This window comes from Mustela lutreola, chromosome 14, assembly GCF_030435805.1.
Source record: "Mustela lutreola isolate mMusLut2 chromosome 14, mMusLut2.pri, whole genome shotgun sequence".
Classification (NCBI taxonomy): Eukaryota; Metazoa; Chordata; class Mammalia; order Carnivora; family Mustelidae; genus Mustela; species Mustela lutreola.
The window spans coordinates 52557699-52574278 of record NC_081303.1 but is presented as its reverse complement, the minus strand read 5'-3'; the positions used below and the strand labels follow the sequence as shown (position 1 = coordinate 52574278).

At 33.9% G+C, this 16580-nt stretch overlaps 1 protein-coding gene across 4 annotated transcripts in view; it reads right to left on the bottom strand.

Annotated features, from left to right (window-relative positions):
• KCNT2 (potassium sodium-activated channel subfamily T member 2) overlaps window positions 1–16580 on the bottom strand; it is a 351736-nt gene that overhangs the window by 76870 nt on the left and 258286 nt on the right. For 3 of the 4 annotated variants that reach the window (XM_059146350.1, XM_059146351.1, XM_059146352.1), the window contains exons 18-20: window positions 15320–15425; window positions 10841–11013; window positions 1444–1515 (exon numbers count right to left, since the gene is read on the bottom strand). In XM_059146350.1, coding sequence (XP_059002333.1) covers window positions 1444–1515; window positions 10841–11013; window positions 15320–15425 — 351 coding nt within the window. The remainder of the gene's footprint in view (window positions 1–1443; window positions 1516–10840; window positions 11014–15319; window positions 15426–16580) is intronic. The other variant, XM_059146353.1, reaches the window with a different exon arrangement.

The window sequence follows — 16580 nt, the reverse complement described above, 5'->3', positions numbered from 1 at the left end:
CCACACTATACTATTTGCAAAGCCACTGCCTGTATTTTTATTCAGCATAGTTGCTTGACAGCATTTGGCCACCAGATGGCTGCCTAAGAAATAAGTCAATATTCATGAAAAAAAGATAATCTAAATGGCAACACTTCCTTTTAAACTGTTTTCTAAGCCTTCCTTTTCAAGGAGAACTATAATGTGAATGTATGAATCCATGGGACTGTTTGTAAGTGTTTTAATTCACTCAAAGGTGTTTTTGGCTTTTTAATGAAAATTCAAACACTAGTGTAAGAGAAGAACACAGTGAACCTCCATAATCCAATCACCCACTCAGATTCAATAATGATCAACTTGTAGCCAATCCCGTGTCATCTCTAATCATAGGAAGTTGATCCTCTCGTTTCTTCTTTCCCTCACCATAAACACTTCCATAGAGAAAGAATTCATTTCATAGTTTACATCAGCAAAGACAGATGGGAGGGTTTTGTTTTTTTTTTTTAAATATTGTTTTTCTAATGAATTTCAGTAGAATACTATCACTCCAAAGTAATATTACTATAAAATATAGGTTTATTTCACATTTATAAATTTAAATAGTAATTTCAATACATTTAACTACATCTTAGTTGATTAGTATTAAGATATCTGATAATGCAAATTACATTAATATAGAATAGAGGTTAAATAAACATTAGTCAGTTTGCTCTTTAATGTATCCACAGCCAATAAACACTTCCAAAGTTATAAAACTTTGTTTTTTCAATCTACAGGACAAATGTAAGCATGAAAATTCTTAATTAGTAACTTTAGCATTTTGTTTTGAAGGCTCTGGCTGACTTTTTTTTTAAATGGAAAACTAGCATATTTTATAAACATAGTAGTTTTATGATCTTAGTTTTATATTTCCTATAAATCATGTTCATCCATATAAAAGAATTTATATTTTAATACACATGGCACACATTTGACTTTTTGATTAACAAATTTTTAGAAATTATATACTGATATATGTTACTAAAATAAAGGAAGTTCTTAAGGAAATGCTCTAGTTTATAAATCTGGCTTAAAAGGAGCATCTTTAAATTACTGGAAGATTTCCAGAAGTTATGACAATGTCATCAAGCATCACAACAGTGGACCATTAGATTTTCTCTACCCCAAGGCCCACAGTAATAACGTTATTGCTAGAGACAACACAAAACTGAAATAGCTTTAGAAACTAAACAAAAGTGACAAAATTCACATGCAGTGAGATTTGTTTTAATTCAACAACAGACTACTGCTTCGCAAGTTTGAATACAAGATTTGTAACACAAGAACATAAGCTCTGCATGCAAAATACACCATATTTGCAATACTGAAATGGCAAATTACACTCATCATGCAACACGGGGCCACAGCACATGACAAACCACAGGACACCACGCTGGTTAGTGTGCCAAAGATTTCGTCACCTACTTGTCAATAGAGCCCACCATGTAGTAAACCATTGGAAACCAACAGATTGCATCCAGAAAATGCATATCTGGCCTAAGTAGCAGATGGGTTACAAAATGAAACACAATGTCACAACAGTGGCAGCGCTTCTAGGGAAAGGAAGTAAGTTGACTTAGTTTGCATTTCCAAAACTAAACACTGTTTGACAAGATTAATTTTAAGTGCCTTTTTTCTTAACATTAATTATGAAATATTATTTGTACTTGTTATAAATATACAATGCATTCAGAATGATAAAAACTTGTATTTCAGCTTTCTAAATCAGAAACATTATGGCATTATTCTACAAAAGAACTGAACTGATATTCTTAATTATAACTAAAAAATCATATTGACGAGTTTCAAAATTATTCATGCAGAATAAAATGAGAAATTAATGATTTTTTCTTAGATGGCCCAAAGCGTAGACAACTAAATTAGCATGCTTAACAAGAGCACCTCTCTTTAAGCAAAATACACAATTAAACACAACCCTTAATATGTCAGGATACCAGTCAATAAATATAGTATATGCACCCATGTACCACATTTATTAAAGAAAATTAAAACAAAAATAATTCACCTTTTAAGTAATTGACTTACTCCATATATAATTGAGCAAATAGTTATTGAAATTTTCACTTACATGCATATTTGAGGAAAGCATCATAATCCTGATGCTTCCTTAAAACTCACCTAATCTATTGCATTTATTTTATAAAGTTATTGATTCTTTCATGCATTTATTCACTCAGCATATATGTATCCAAAACTTGTGATACAACAGACACTTCAGTATACTAAGGCATATGAGAATATTGTGTTTCTTTGTACTGTAAGAAATACATTTTTTGGAGCACAGGTAAAAGCACACAATTACAATGCATTTTAATCAGAAAAAATAAACATAAGTTGTACTTAGCAGGCATAATTAGGGGTCATTTCACAGAGGTTATGTTTAATCTGGATGTTTGCTAGTAAAGGAGAAAGAGAGGGAAATTCTAGGAAAAGGGAAGTGTAGCACCTATAATATTCCAGCTAAATGAAGCTTTTTCCTCCCTGACTTATTTTCTTTCTGCTAATCATCCTCTTAACCCTTTACACTCTAAAGAAAAAGAATGCACAATACAGTTAAATGAAAAAAGATGATGTGCCAAGGAATACCACTATGGTAATGTTGATCTATCCCTCCCACCATTACATTTCTTTGTAGTCCTTTTAAAAGGCCCCATATTATTACATATTATAACTGTACCACAGTTCATTTTAAAAAATCCTCCATTAACTTGTAAGATATTTTCACTTTTATGCTACTGAAGTTAAAAGTTATTTCCAGTATCTTGCTATTACAAATACAGATATGAACATCTTTGAATGAAATTTTTCTAGCGCAATTTTTTAAATCATTTATTGCAAAACATTCATAGAAGGTATATTAGTGAATCATAGAATATAAATAGCTTTAAAGCTCATGATATATATTCTTTTCAACAAATAGTAACAGTCCCAGAAGCGATCTTTCTATAGTGTCTTCTAGTTCTCTGAGCACTGCTTTGCTTCTTAAAAACAGAAGTGTCATCTCACTGCTGATTCAAGACCCTCCCTGTCTCCCTAGCCCTACCTCATGATTATAGAAGCAGTACAAGGATGCCAACCGCCACAGGCCAGAGGCAGTACTGAGGTTTTGCAGTGATCTGAAGAATTATTTAGCCTGTGTCTTTTTTCGGTTGTTATTTTGTTTCATCTCTCTTTACTCCCATATGGTTTTAGTCAGATAAAGTGAGTAGCTCCGTAATTTATGTGGCAGAGATAGAGCCATAATCCTTTGCTATTAATTGCAGATAAATCTACACCCTGGCTGGAATAATTATGCTTTTAATCTGACTCTTCTTTTAAATTCAGATCATTTCAATTTCTTTATGTTATCTTCTCTATTCTAAAGCCTAGTAAAGCAAGAGTAAATAATGTTATTGCATAAGTCAACATAGTAAAGGTACCGAAAATCTGTGTAATAAATAGTACTGGGGTCACTGAGGACAAAATTCTTTATTTCATGCCAACCCTTCTGTTGAGTTAAAACTGAAAATATGGCCTTTGTGATTTGTTGCTTTGTCCAGTATGAATAACTAAAGTTACTTAGACATCAAAATTATTGCCTTGTTTTAAGAAACTCATGAATTTTACCCACGCATAATTCTGCCACAGATGTTTATTTACAATGTGCAAGCAATCTTCCACATCCTCGGAAATTACTTCAAGATTTTCATTGTGGGAACGTGGTTCATCGTTAGGTGGATTCAGCTGTGTTATAAGGTAAACCAAGCCCTTGAAACCTAGTAAATATATCATCTTGATGAAGCACATTTACTGTGGGGGGGTCTAATGTGCCACACTCATATAGCAAATAGATTTATCTCCTACTTCTATCGATAAGGATAGTTTAATAACAAACTTGAAATATTAAGAATATAGGCATTGTACATTTACATGTGTTATGTTAACTCACTTAAATAAATTGGCAACAGTGATCATGTCACTAAACTGCTTAGTAGCTATTGAGTAACATAAACGATATCATAGGCTCTTAATAGACTAATCTTCCCAATTATTGAAAGTTAATTGGAAAGCAAAACCTTTACATTGAAAACCACTAAGCAAAAACATAAAACATTAGAATAAAATGCATGCATTTTTTTAAATGCTAAATAGAGTAGACCTATCTATGTTAGAAATCACATTATGGAAAAGTAGTAAAAATAATTGCATATTTAACTACAAAGCTCATCACAAAAATTTTAATATATAAGAAACAAACAATTAAAAATGTATTACTTATACAAAATCTACATATTTACTTAATATGAAAAAAGTATTTCAAATCAATAAAATATAGACCTAACAGGGAAATAGATCTAGCACAAAATAAGAATGCAGAGACCCAAACCAAACATGCTTAATCTAACTCGTAATAAAAGAAATAAAAATTCAATAAGCACAAAAATTTATGTTAGTAAACAGAAAAAAACTGAGCACATCATTAATTATCATCCTAACTAACTGTATTAAGATGACTGCGTATGAATCTAAAACATCATATTCTTACAATAACTTTCATTATAAAAATTACCACTATATTCAAATGTTAATTAGCTAGTGTTTGTTAGGAAGTGAAAAGGTATGTGGATTTGCATGGGTTTGCAAAGTTGAAGAGCATTACTTCTCATTTAGCTAATTACTATAATGGACTTAATTTCTGATTTTTAAATTGAAGAAATGAATATAGTGAAGTTTTTTTTTTTTTTTTTTTTTTTTGTTGTTGTTCGTTTGTTTTGTTTTGTTTTGTTTTTGTAAATAAACATATAACGTATTTTTATCCCCAGGGGTACAGGTCTGTGAATTGCCAGGTTTACACATTTCACAGCACTCATCATGGCACATACCCTCCCCAATGTCCCTATCCCCACCACCCTCTCCTGTCCCCCCAGCAACCCTCAGTCTGAAATTGAGTCTTTTATGGTTTGTCTCCCTCCCAATCCCATCTTCTTTCATTCCTTTCTTTTCCTACACCCCCAAACCCACCGTAGTGAGGGGTGTTTTTTTTTGGTTAACATTTCATTATTCTATACTTAAGTAGTTTATTTCTTTCTTAAAAATATATAAGGAATTTTATTTCAACGGCTTAAATCATATCTCCTTTTTTTGTTAACTGATTCACCCAAGTACACTCATCAGTTTGAAGAATGACAATGTCACTTTCTTGATTGGTGGCAGGTGGGAAACTAACATTTCCTGGCTGCCTTTTCTAGGGGAGATATTGCACTAGTGCTTCATATAGAGTTTGTCTTATAGAGTCTCAATATTACTTGTTAAAATAAATGTTCTACTCATTTTACACATGAGAAAATTGAGGCTTAGAGAAATTTGAGAACATGCAAAAAGGCTTTTTACCAAGAAGGTACATAAGTAAGCTTAGACCTTATCTCAGATCTGTATGAGTTCAAAGTTTGAATGTCTTTCATAAAGGACTCTGATGTGTCAAACAATTTATCATTGCTTTTCAAATAAGCTGAAGTTTACCTGACACTATATATGAAAAGATGATTGATGTAATAAAAGAACTGTGTAAATAAGGTGTAAAAAATAGGAACAGAAGCCTGGATCTGGCTCTTCAACTTTATGTACCTTTGGGTAATATATCCCAAAGCTTTTGACTTTTGTTTCCATATTTTATGTGAGATGATATTATCAGATGACGAGGTGACCTTTAAGGGTAGGGAAGTAATCAAAATATTTAAAATCAGTATGGCACAGCAACAGGCCAAACTAAACAGATGTCCATCCAGCCAGAACTGAGACCACCTCTTATGAGCCAGTACCAAGTGCAAGATGTTTTCCATTGTGCCTGGGTTCCACTTAGTTACCAGATGAGATCTAAAATGCTTTCTCTTTGGAAACATTATGAACACTTATTCTGACATATTACATTTGTGAATATTATCAATTTAATTTGCATTTTTAAATTCCTACTTATGACATCTGTTATTTATTTGTTATATTGAATTAATTGGTCTTTCAACTAAATTTCCTAAATAGCCATGTATTGAGTGTTATTTTCAGCAATGCTCATGTAAATTTAAAACAAAGTCAAAACCCACTAAACTAATAATTGTAGAAGTGTGTACAATCTTTAGTGTATAAATTCTTGTAACATGGAAATATTCTGAAGAAGAAAACAACACATTTCTTTGTAACATTGTAGGATACATTGCAAAATACTAGTCATGGCAGAGCAGTAGGAATCTCAAAATGATCACATAAAACTTCCTGGAACATTATTTATTAGTGTTTAGTTTTTGTTTCCTCATTCTTAACCAAAAGAGTAGAGGGCAACAAATAAAAATGGTAGATACCACTTTCAGGAAGTTGTCAGGAAGCTAGTAAATTTTACAACATGTACTTTCATCCTAACCCTTTGGAAGAAAAGTGAAACCCCACAAAATCACCTAACAAACATCATGGAACTAGTTAGAGTCCAAAATATAAGTCATTAGGAAGCAAGAAAATTTGTAATGCAAAATAATCTGAAGTTAAAATATATTGTTACTAAAACGAATTGACAATATATTTTTTTACATATATCAAAAACCTGTAAGTTAAGCAAGATCATACAGTTGAAAGAACAATGCACTATGAATTATATAGAAGGTTCTAATCCTAGAATTGACCTTGGAAATATTCATTTAATTTCTTTGGTCTGTTTTTCTTTGTCTATAAAATAAAGTACTGTAACAAAGCAACATAAGTTGATTTATTTAAATGTTATCACTGTAACTTGAAAACTTTGAGATCTTAAGCTGCTTAGTACATCTTTCAGGTTAAATCATCACCATATGATGTGGATATATTTATAAGGGGAATAAGAAAGTAAAATAAAGGCAAAGTGTCTAGTATGATGACTGAGATAGTAAATGTCCAACGATTATTACTATTATGAACAGAGGGTAGAAGTAAAGAAGATTAATTTTATTAAATGATCTATATGGTGTTTTTCCAACAAAACACTCTCTGATAAAAGCTACATAGCTACACCTAGATTTTTATAGAAATACTGACCAATTTGCCAGTAATTTAAGGGAAACAGGATTTTTGGGTTTTTCTATGATTAACCAGATTCAGGAATTAAGACTATAAAAACATCTACTTGCTTTGATAATGCTAACTTATAAATCAATCAATCAACCAATCCATCAGTAATTGGGCATTTTGGCAACCTCTTTATTAAGAACCAAACAGAAAGGGACTGATTTAATTATAGCCATTGAAAAATCTCCAAAAGATACACATTAAGGAATGCTAGTCCCTGCCACCTGCTCAGTGGGACAATGAGGTGGACAAAGGGGAATTAGTGATGCTGAGATAGGATTACTTAATAAGACTAGATATTTAAAAAGAGAAGAGCCTATCTCCATTCCATCGAGTGAATACCACTCCAAAATTTGGAGACTGGATTATTTTGGGAGGTGCAATATTGTGATCTATAAGAAATCTATATTTGGGCATTCATATCATCCATGGTTCTTCGATCACAGCTCCCAAAATACTTGAAATTTTCTGAGGATAAGAGCAATGGGAGCATCTTTTGTTAAAATATTTGTTCTCTTGTCCTCCGTTCCTGATATCACTTTAGAGCCATAAAAGTGAAATGAGTGTCTTGTTATTCATTACAAGCCCCTTTCCACCATAACTGGGTTGATATTAATGAGGGGACTTTTGGAAAGCACTCCTGGCTTGTCGCCAGGGGAACCGATCATGAACAGAGAGTTGGAATTCTTAGTCCCATCCCCTGATTTCTGAGGAGTAGAGAGGGGTTGGAGTTTGAGTTTGACCACCAACGGCCAATGATGTAACCAATTACGTCTATGTAATGACCCATCCATAAATACCCAAAGGAAGGAATTTAAGGAGCTTCTAGGTTGATGAATGTGTGGAGATTTGGCAAGAGTGTTGCCCTCAGAAAGAGCATGATAACCCCATGCCCTTTCCCCATAGTTTGCCCTATGTATCTCCTCCTTCTGGTTCTTGAGTTACATCCTTTTAAATAAACCAGAAGTCTGGTAAGTAAAAATGTTCCTTTGAGTTCTGTGACCTGTTCTAGTGAATTAATGGAACTTGAGTGGGTAACTCTGATTCCTAGTCTGTCAGTCAGAAATGTAGCTAAACAGGGGGGCCTGGGTGGCTCAGTGGGTTAAGCCTCTGCTTTCAGCTCAGGTCATGATCTCAGGGTCCTGGGATCGAGCCCTGCATCAGGCTCTCTGCTCAGCAGGGAGCCTGCTTGTGGGAAGCCAGGCACAAGCTTGAGATATGAGCCAAACCAGGCCCTGACTTGCGCCTCCTTGACATTAAGGGGTTAAGCAACTTCAGCAATGAAAAGGTTGAGTAGTGCTGAGAAAGGGTTTGTGCGATGAGTCTCATGATCGCTTATGTGACTACCCATTGGGGTTTATCAGGTACAGGACAATGCAGGCCTAAGTCCTAAATCCATGACTGGACCTTGCTGTTCTTACATGGTCCATAAATCACATCTGGTGCCCTTTTTCAGTCCCTTCATCAATAGGGAACTTATCTATAAGTAGCAACATGCTGGTGTCAGGATGCCTGCATGTTCAACCTAAGGGAGCTTATAAACAGGAGCCTGGAGAAACTATTTTTGGTATGTGGTGGGCGGTTAGTCTCCCCTAATTGTTTCTGCTTTCTATATAATCGGGCACCCTTCATAATAAAGTTGACACTGCTTGGACATCATCCACTGTGTCCTTCCTGTCCTCATTTCTTTGCAGCTCTTCTTCGTCTCACCACCCTCTTACCCTCATGACCCTGGTCGTGTTGTCGCGCCAGCTGCGACACCTGCTTCCCCCTCTCTCTCTGCCAGCCTCTCTGCTTACTTGTGATCTTTCTCTCTGTCAAATAAATAAATTAAATCTTTAAAAAAGAAGAAGAAGAAGAATTGTAACTAAACAACCTGGACTTGTGAGTAGCATCTGAAGTCCAAGAATGGGGCCCCTGGAACATCCAACTTATAGCCGGTCAGTCAGAAACAGAGGTGCTAAAAGCTAAAGCTTGTGACTGGCTTCTGAAGGGAAGTGGGCAATCTTGTAGGACTGAACCCTTAGCCTGTGGAACCCTTAACCTAGACAGTAGTATTGTCAGGATCAACTTAAGCTGTAGGACTCCCAGTTTGTGTCTCAAGTGTTGCTTGTTGGAAATGTGGGAAACCACCCACCAACACATACATGCATTGAAACTGGGTCCAGGAACCCAACTAGATTCACACATGAGAACAAGAAATCTTACCTTGAAGTAATGTAAAACAGGGGAAAGGTCAGCTTTTACCCTTTGCTTTATTTACCACAGTGATGCTATAAGCACGGTTCTACTTTTTCAAGCCTCTTTCTAACTTCCTTTCTGTATTCTGGGGCCTCAGAGGATCCACTCTGATCCAGTACATACAAGATGGGGATGCTCTAAGGCAATGAACTTGTAAATGCCCCGGCCTTAAATTCTACATTAAGGAAACAGACACACCATAAGGAAAAAGAGCCCAAACCTGACGCATCAGAATTCACCACACAGGGTGAACGGAGCACTCCTTGTGTGCCATTTTAGCCAGTCCCTTTGAGCTTCCTGCCAGAACGGTTCTACTACTAGGCATACTTTCAAAGGCCTTGGAGGTGTTTCACAACCACTCCATTGTCAGAGCCATCCAGCAATCCAACTTTCTTCCTCCTAAGATTTGTTTAATTAGCTTTTATTTTTTCTGATAATGCATCCAAGTTTCTAACCTTTCCTTGGACACTAAAGTGGTATCAGGAAAGTCACTGAGTCATTATACCTGAAAATGCTTCAGCTGAAACCTCTAGAATGTTCTCAGTTTTTAGAGTTATCATTGTGATAACGATGCTAAGAAAGATGCATCAATGAGTGTCTTCATATATTCTTGTATATATCAAGTGTCTTGGTATATTCAGTATAAACGATGATAAGAAGTTATAGTGGGAAGATATTTTTGTTTTCAAGAATTTCTTTTGATAAATTTTAAAGGCAGAGATGAGGCAACAGATTTTGGCCTCATTTAGCTTATCCTGAAATTTTGCATCACTTTAGAATTAAAAAGGAGAGTTGGAGGATCCCAAAATATGGTATTGATCTAAGGACCATCTGTTACCAATTTTGAGTCACAGAGAGGAATATCATAATTTTAGGATACAATGAGTTTGACCACTGCATTCATGTCCTACATTTATATTTGCATGAGAAATTTTAAATGCTTAAGTAGTCTTATTTCACAAGAGTATATCAATCCAACATTTTCAAAATAAATGAGCATGGTAAAGCATTAATTATTCATATTGTGTAATAGAATATATGTTTTAACAGTGGAAGAATCACAATAAGTTATGATGATGTATCACAGTATAACATAAGAATGGATCATTAATATGCTTGGCTGATAATTAACGGTTCTTTAGAAAGACCAAAAAAATTGTCCAGTTTTGGCAGAAATTTTCCAGGCTAGTTGATTAATTTAAGGAAAATAACTGTAATTATTTCAATGGCATGTTTCCCATTGGTATTGAGTGATGACCACTTGCAACATAGTTTTAAATAAAAAGCTCAGAGTGTTCCAGTGATGTTTTAAGTAGTATTAGTGAAACAACCGTATTCAATGATTGTTTTGTACCATAGCACAAAATATATCTCCCAATGAATCATGTGCCATAATGTATCTGATTTAAAATATTCCAAGCAAATTAAAATAAATTATTTTTGATATAATATTAAGAATTCTTTGTCTTTTGTGGGTATTTTAAAATATACTTACGGATTGTCCAATAGCAGTACTATGGGATTAAGTTCTTTCTTTGGTCTATAATATGCCCTGAGAGGAACAATAAAATTATACAATCCATTTCCAGCTGTTTCAGCTGCAACTATAATTAGCTTATTTTTGAATCCATAGGCTTTTGCGTCCTCATAGTAGTTATGCTGGCAACTCTAGAGAAGAAAAATTATACAAAGAAATGCTATTTTTACACTCCACTAAAATTTGCTGAAAAAATTTAGGATATATGGAAGAGTAAAATTAATCTAACCTAGCAAATCCTTTATTTTATAAAAAATTTGAAAATAGTTACATTTTTCCATGCCCCCTTCTCCAGCCTATTTCAGGAAGTGAAGCTATGTATGGACAAGACAAATGAATTGCAAGTGTGTAGCTTAATATGGGAGAAGACAGTCAGAAATATGTGTGTGCACATGCTCTACTGTAAACTAAAACATATTGCTCGATGACATCCGGGTACCTATATTTAAAAATTACCAAAATGTGTATGTATATCAAAAAATCATGTTATATATTTTAAATATAAACAATTTTTATTTGTCAGTCATACTTCAAGAAAGCTAGAAAAAAACTACCTCTGACTTTGAGTTCCAGAAAGAAAATAATATTATCATCAAATGACCTTGGAACTTTCCAAGTACTGAACATCTAAAGGGATGGACCGAGAAAGATTTTCTTTGTTGTTAAAAAACAAAAAAAGAAAACCCTTAATTGTCTAAACATATACTTGAGCTGGCAAGATAATAACAGAAATACACAAAAGTAAAATACCAATATTAATACTAACAACAAAACAGTAACAATACATTATCAGAGTCCAGAGAGTAACAATACATTATCAAAACTCATTGTTATTCTGAGGTTATTTTGCTATTTTCTAGAGACCTAGTACTCACTTAGCATTATTAAACCAAGAGTCATTTATTTATTTATTTATTTATTTATTTAATTTATTTTTAAAGATTTTATTTATTTGTTAGAGAGAGAGAGATACAGAGCGCAAGCACAGGCAGACAGAGTGGCAGGCTAGAGGCAGAGGGAGAAGCAGTCTCCCTGCCGAGCAAGAAGCCCGATGTGGGACTCGATCTCAGGATGCTGGGATCATGACCTGAGCCAAAGGCAGCCGCTTAACCAACCCAGGCATCCCCAAACCAAGAGTCTTTTAAACTAAATTATCTGCATGGGGAGCTGCTTTCGTGTTCTGCCCTTTTATCTTTCTATGTCTCTGTGTGGGTTTCTTTTTATTTGGGTTGAGATTAGTTGATTCTCTGTAGATTCATCACCAATTCTGGAATATTCTCTACTTTTTTCCTTTAATAAAAAACTACAAAATGCTGTTGGGAAGAAGGCACCATATGTCAGCAGAAACAATAAACAATAGAATTAGACTCACAAAGACTACAGGTTTTGTTGTTATTAGATTTAGAACAGAAAAAATGAATGTGTTTACTATGTTTAAAGAAATAAAAAAGAACATTTAAAGTATGAACAAAGAACAGGAGGCTACTTAATATATTCAGTAGATGTTAAAAGAAATACACATATTCTCTTCTAGAACTAAAACGTATAACAAGTAAAAATAAAAACTCAAACAATGGGTTAGATTGCACATTTGACACATGTGAAGGGGTCAACTGCAGGACATCGATGTAATTACTCAGAATGTGCTAAGAAAAGAGATATAAAGTCGTATGGAGAAATTAAGATACTTGAAAGCTAGTATGACAATGTCTAACATATATCAGAAAGAAGACCTATTCAAGTAAATATTAACTAAGGATTTTCTAGAATTAATGAAATATTCAAAACCTCAGGTTCTGGAATTCCAGCAAATCCTAATTCAAATAAATAAATAAAAATCCAGCTTCAGAGGTATGGTAATAAAAGTGCAAAACAACAAGACAATCAGATCTTAGAGAGCCAGACTGAAAAGAGAGACCACCATTAATTTCCAGAATACAAACTAGAATGACAGCCAACTGTTCAATGGCAACATGGAACCCATAAGGCAGAAAATAAAATTCTAATGTGGGAAAAGAAAAAGAAAACTCATCCCGGAATTGGACACCCAGGAAAACTGTCTTTCAAGAATAAGGACATTTCTAGGGAAACTGAAATTGGCAGAACTTAACACTAATAGGACTTTAGTAAGAGAATTTCAAAAGCTGTAATCAGTAGGAAAATGAATCCAGAAGGTTTAAGACATAAAAAGGGAATGAAGAAAAGGGGAAATGATTTTTTTAAAAGGAGACAATAAGCCTTCATTGGAAGTATGATTGAAGATTTACTAATATAAGTAGGATCTGCAACCACATAAAGGAATGAATAAGGTCCCTCACAAAGAGGTCATGGATGGAGAAGAGTGATGAGTGATGTTGAGATATTAAGAATTTCAATATTTATGAGATAAAATGAAGAAAAACAATTAATTTAGGTTATTCAGAAGTAGCTCAATTAGAAGGAAAAAACAAAACAAAACAAGAAAATAGGGGCATTAGTGTTGATAAACCTTGATCAGGAACCTATTTGTTGATACTGTTGCAGAATGAACTGGGCAAGTAATCCCAATTCGCACACTTTACAGATGCAGTAGGATTGACTGTATAATCCCATCTCCTGACTGCAAAGTAGGCATTCATATACATAACGGACCAGCACTTCCAGCCAGCCTAATGCTAGATAAATAGAGGATAATACCCGAGGTCATCTGCCAGTCAACAGCATTCAGAAATTTTGTCTTCTTAATATGGTAAAGAGACAGCTCAGAGTCTTTGCTTTAAAAGACCCTCTATTGTTTCTTTGCCAATCCTTATCTCAGAAAGTTTAGCTTCTCCATTGTATCAGGTTCCCTGCGTGGAGATAAGTCATTTTCAAATCTTTGATCACCCAGTGTGTTTTTCTCCTGAATTCTGAGTTAAAAATTAAAATGCAGGGACACCTAAGTAGCTCAGTCTGTTAAGCAGCTGCCTTTGCCTCAGGTCATGATCCCAGGGTCCTGGGATCAAGTCCCACATCAGGCTCCTTGCTCAGAGGAGAGGATGCTCCCCCCCACAATAAATAAATAAAAATTTTTAAAAAATGCTAATCCAGGTTTTGTGGTGCCTGAGGCTTATGTTACTTGGGGAATCCTCTTTAAGGAAAATAACACAAATATTACAAATTTATAAATTTTAAAAATTATTCATAGGTCCTTAGAAAGGGCTAATACAGGTAAAGGGGTCCTGAAGCTTAAGATTTACTAATGTTACCAAAAATATACAGCTAGTCAGCAGTATCAAATACTTCAGATAGTAAATTAAAACAAGGGACCAAAAAAAAAGGGGGGGGGCATTGAGATATTGAGAGAGGGACATCTTAATGGACACAGAGGAATATTTAGGAGCAATGGCAAAGATTTTCTAATGTTCCACTATTCTTCCTCAAGAGTGACAGTAACAGCCAGGCTTCATGATGTTTATCTTATTAAAAAGTAGTAGTAGCAAGAATACTAATAGAATGTATTAGGTGCCTAGGCATTTATTAACTTCTTGGCACTGTGTGAAGCATTTTGGTTGTGCTAATTTATAGAATTCTCATGAGAACCATCGAGGCTTGTAATTACAACCATGTTATAGATATGGGAACTGAAATGTAATGGCAAAGTTATTTGCCCAAAATGCAAATCCTGTAAGCAGAGAGCTGGGATTTTAACTCTCGTTAACTCCAAAATTTAGAGTAAAAGAATATATTCCTGGTTAGAATTAGCCGCACATTTTAATTTCTGGGAGGTGTAGCGTTTGAGAATCTTCTTCTTATCTGCTTTCTTATTCATTAAGAGAACAAACTCTTATAGAGGTCATGCCCAAGCCATCTTGGGAAAGAGATTTTAAAATGTCTGCATTCTTGTAATCTTTCTGCTTTGAATGGCTCCTTTAGAACATCCAAGCAAAAATCAAGAGCTACAATAAAATCTTTAGAAAAGGAGATAATAACCACAAAACAGACACTAGTTTTCAGTCTAATCAATAACGAATCTTTCCGGCTAAATCTTTCCGGCTAACACATAGACAAGCTCATTTCACCATGCCAAGCAATTCCACATTAAGTTTCGAAGCAAAAAAAAAAAAAAAAAAAAAAAAAAAAAAAAAAGCCTTGCAAAATAGTGCACAATGGGCCAAAGTGATTTTGAAAAAGACTGGATGTTGAGAGTTCATAGGTTTGAGGTTCTGGCACCTATGTTTTCCTCATTAAAAACATGACTGACGGACTCCTCCGCTACTTAAGTAGAAGGGGAAAGCATTTGGGTAATCTTTAGTACAGTTAAGAAAGTACAATTCACCATTTATTGTATTGCATTTACATCTGAAAAGATAATGTTCTTTAAACATATTTTAGTCAAAAGTCTACACAAAATTATTTAAATATATATAATTACAAAATGCCATAATTTCAGTTTCAGAGAAAATAACAATTGCTTACCTTGTCTAGTCTTAAGCAGCAAAATGGCACTTTTTCATGAAGGAGATGACAAAAAGTAGGTGAACTTCCTATATATGGAGAGTAAGGTGGATAGCCTTTAGCATATCTGTAAAACAATATGAAATATTTGAGTTGCCTTGAAGAAAACACACATAGTTGGACAATTAAGGGATAGCCATGTGTCTCTATTTTGATAAAGTATGGTACACCCTTTTATGTTGTAATTACATTTTGATAAAGAAATAGTTAAGAATAGGGATATGCAAACTGGATCAAATCTGGCCCATCAGCTGGTTTTGCGAATTAAAAGTTTTTTTTGTTTTGTTTGTTCCTTTGTAATCTTAAATGTTTGGGAAAAAAAATTTTAAGTAAATGGTTGGAAAAAATAAAAAAGAAGAATATTTCATGTCACATAAAAATTACATGAAATTAAAATTTAAATATCCACAAGTGAAGTTTTTTTAGAATACAGCCATGTTCATTCATTTTATGTATTGTCTATGGGCACTTCAAAAATATTTGGATTGGTGCAGCAAAGATTATATGGTCCATAAAGTCTAAAGTATTAGCTGGTTCCTTCTAGAAAAAGCTTGCCATTCCTTGGTTTAAAAGATTTAGATAGATTTTTTAAATTGCACTATTAATTTTTATAAAACACATTTAAAGCAAAATGACTTATTATGATTTACTCCATTAATATTCATTAGTCATGAATACATAGCCACAAAGGAGTAAACAACTGAGTTAAAAATTCATATGCTCCCCCAAAACAGACTATTGTTGGAATCATGCTTAAAATATTATCAAAGATAATTATTTGCTGGCTTAACAAAAGTAGCCACCTGCATGCAGATTATGACTATATTAATTTTCAGAATAAAACTATTAAAAAAAGAAGAAGAAATGAAAGTTAAGAAAGAAAACATAATTTGGTAGAGGCAAGATTCCTTTATCTACTATGAAAACTCTTCTCTTTTAAACCAAGAAATTTCAGGCCTAGTTTAAACTGTTTTCCAGACATTATTAGCTCGGAGGGTAAAATGGTGCACATTTTGCAAATTTAGAAGTTGATAATCTCCATTATTATTTCAATATCTTTTTCAGTTTGCTTAGGAAAAAAAAAAAAAAAACACCTCTGAATCTTTTCAGAAGGACATGTAAAGAAAGAATTTCAATCATACCACACATCATTTAGAGAGTCAAACCTCTACCATCGAATATTTTATAAATATATTTGAGTGCTACTGATTTTCTGGAGAGT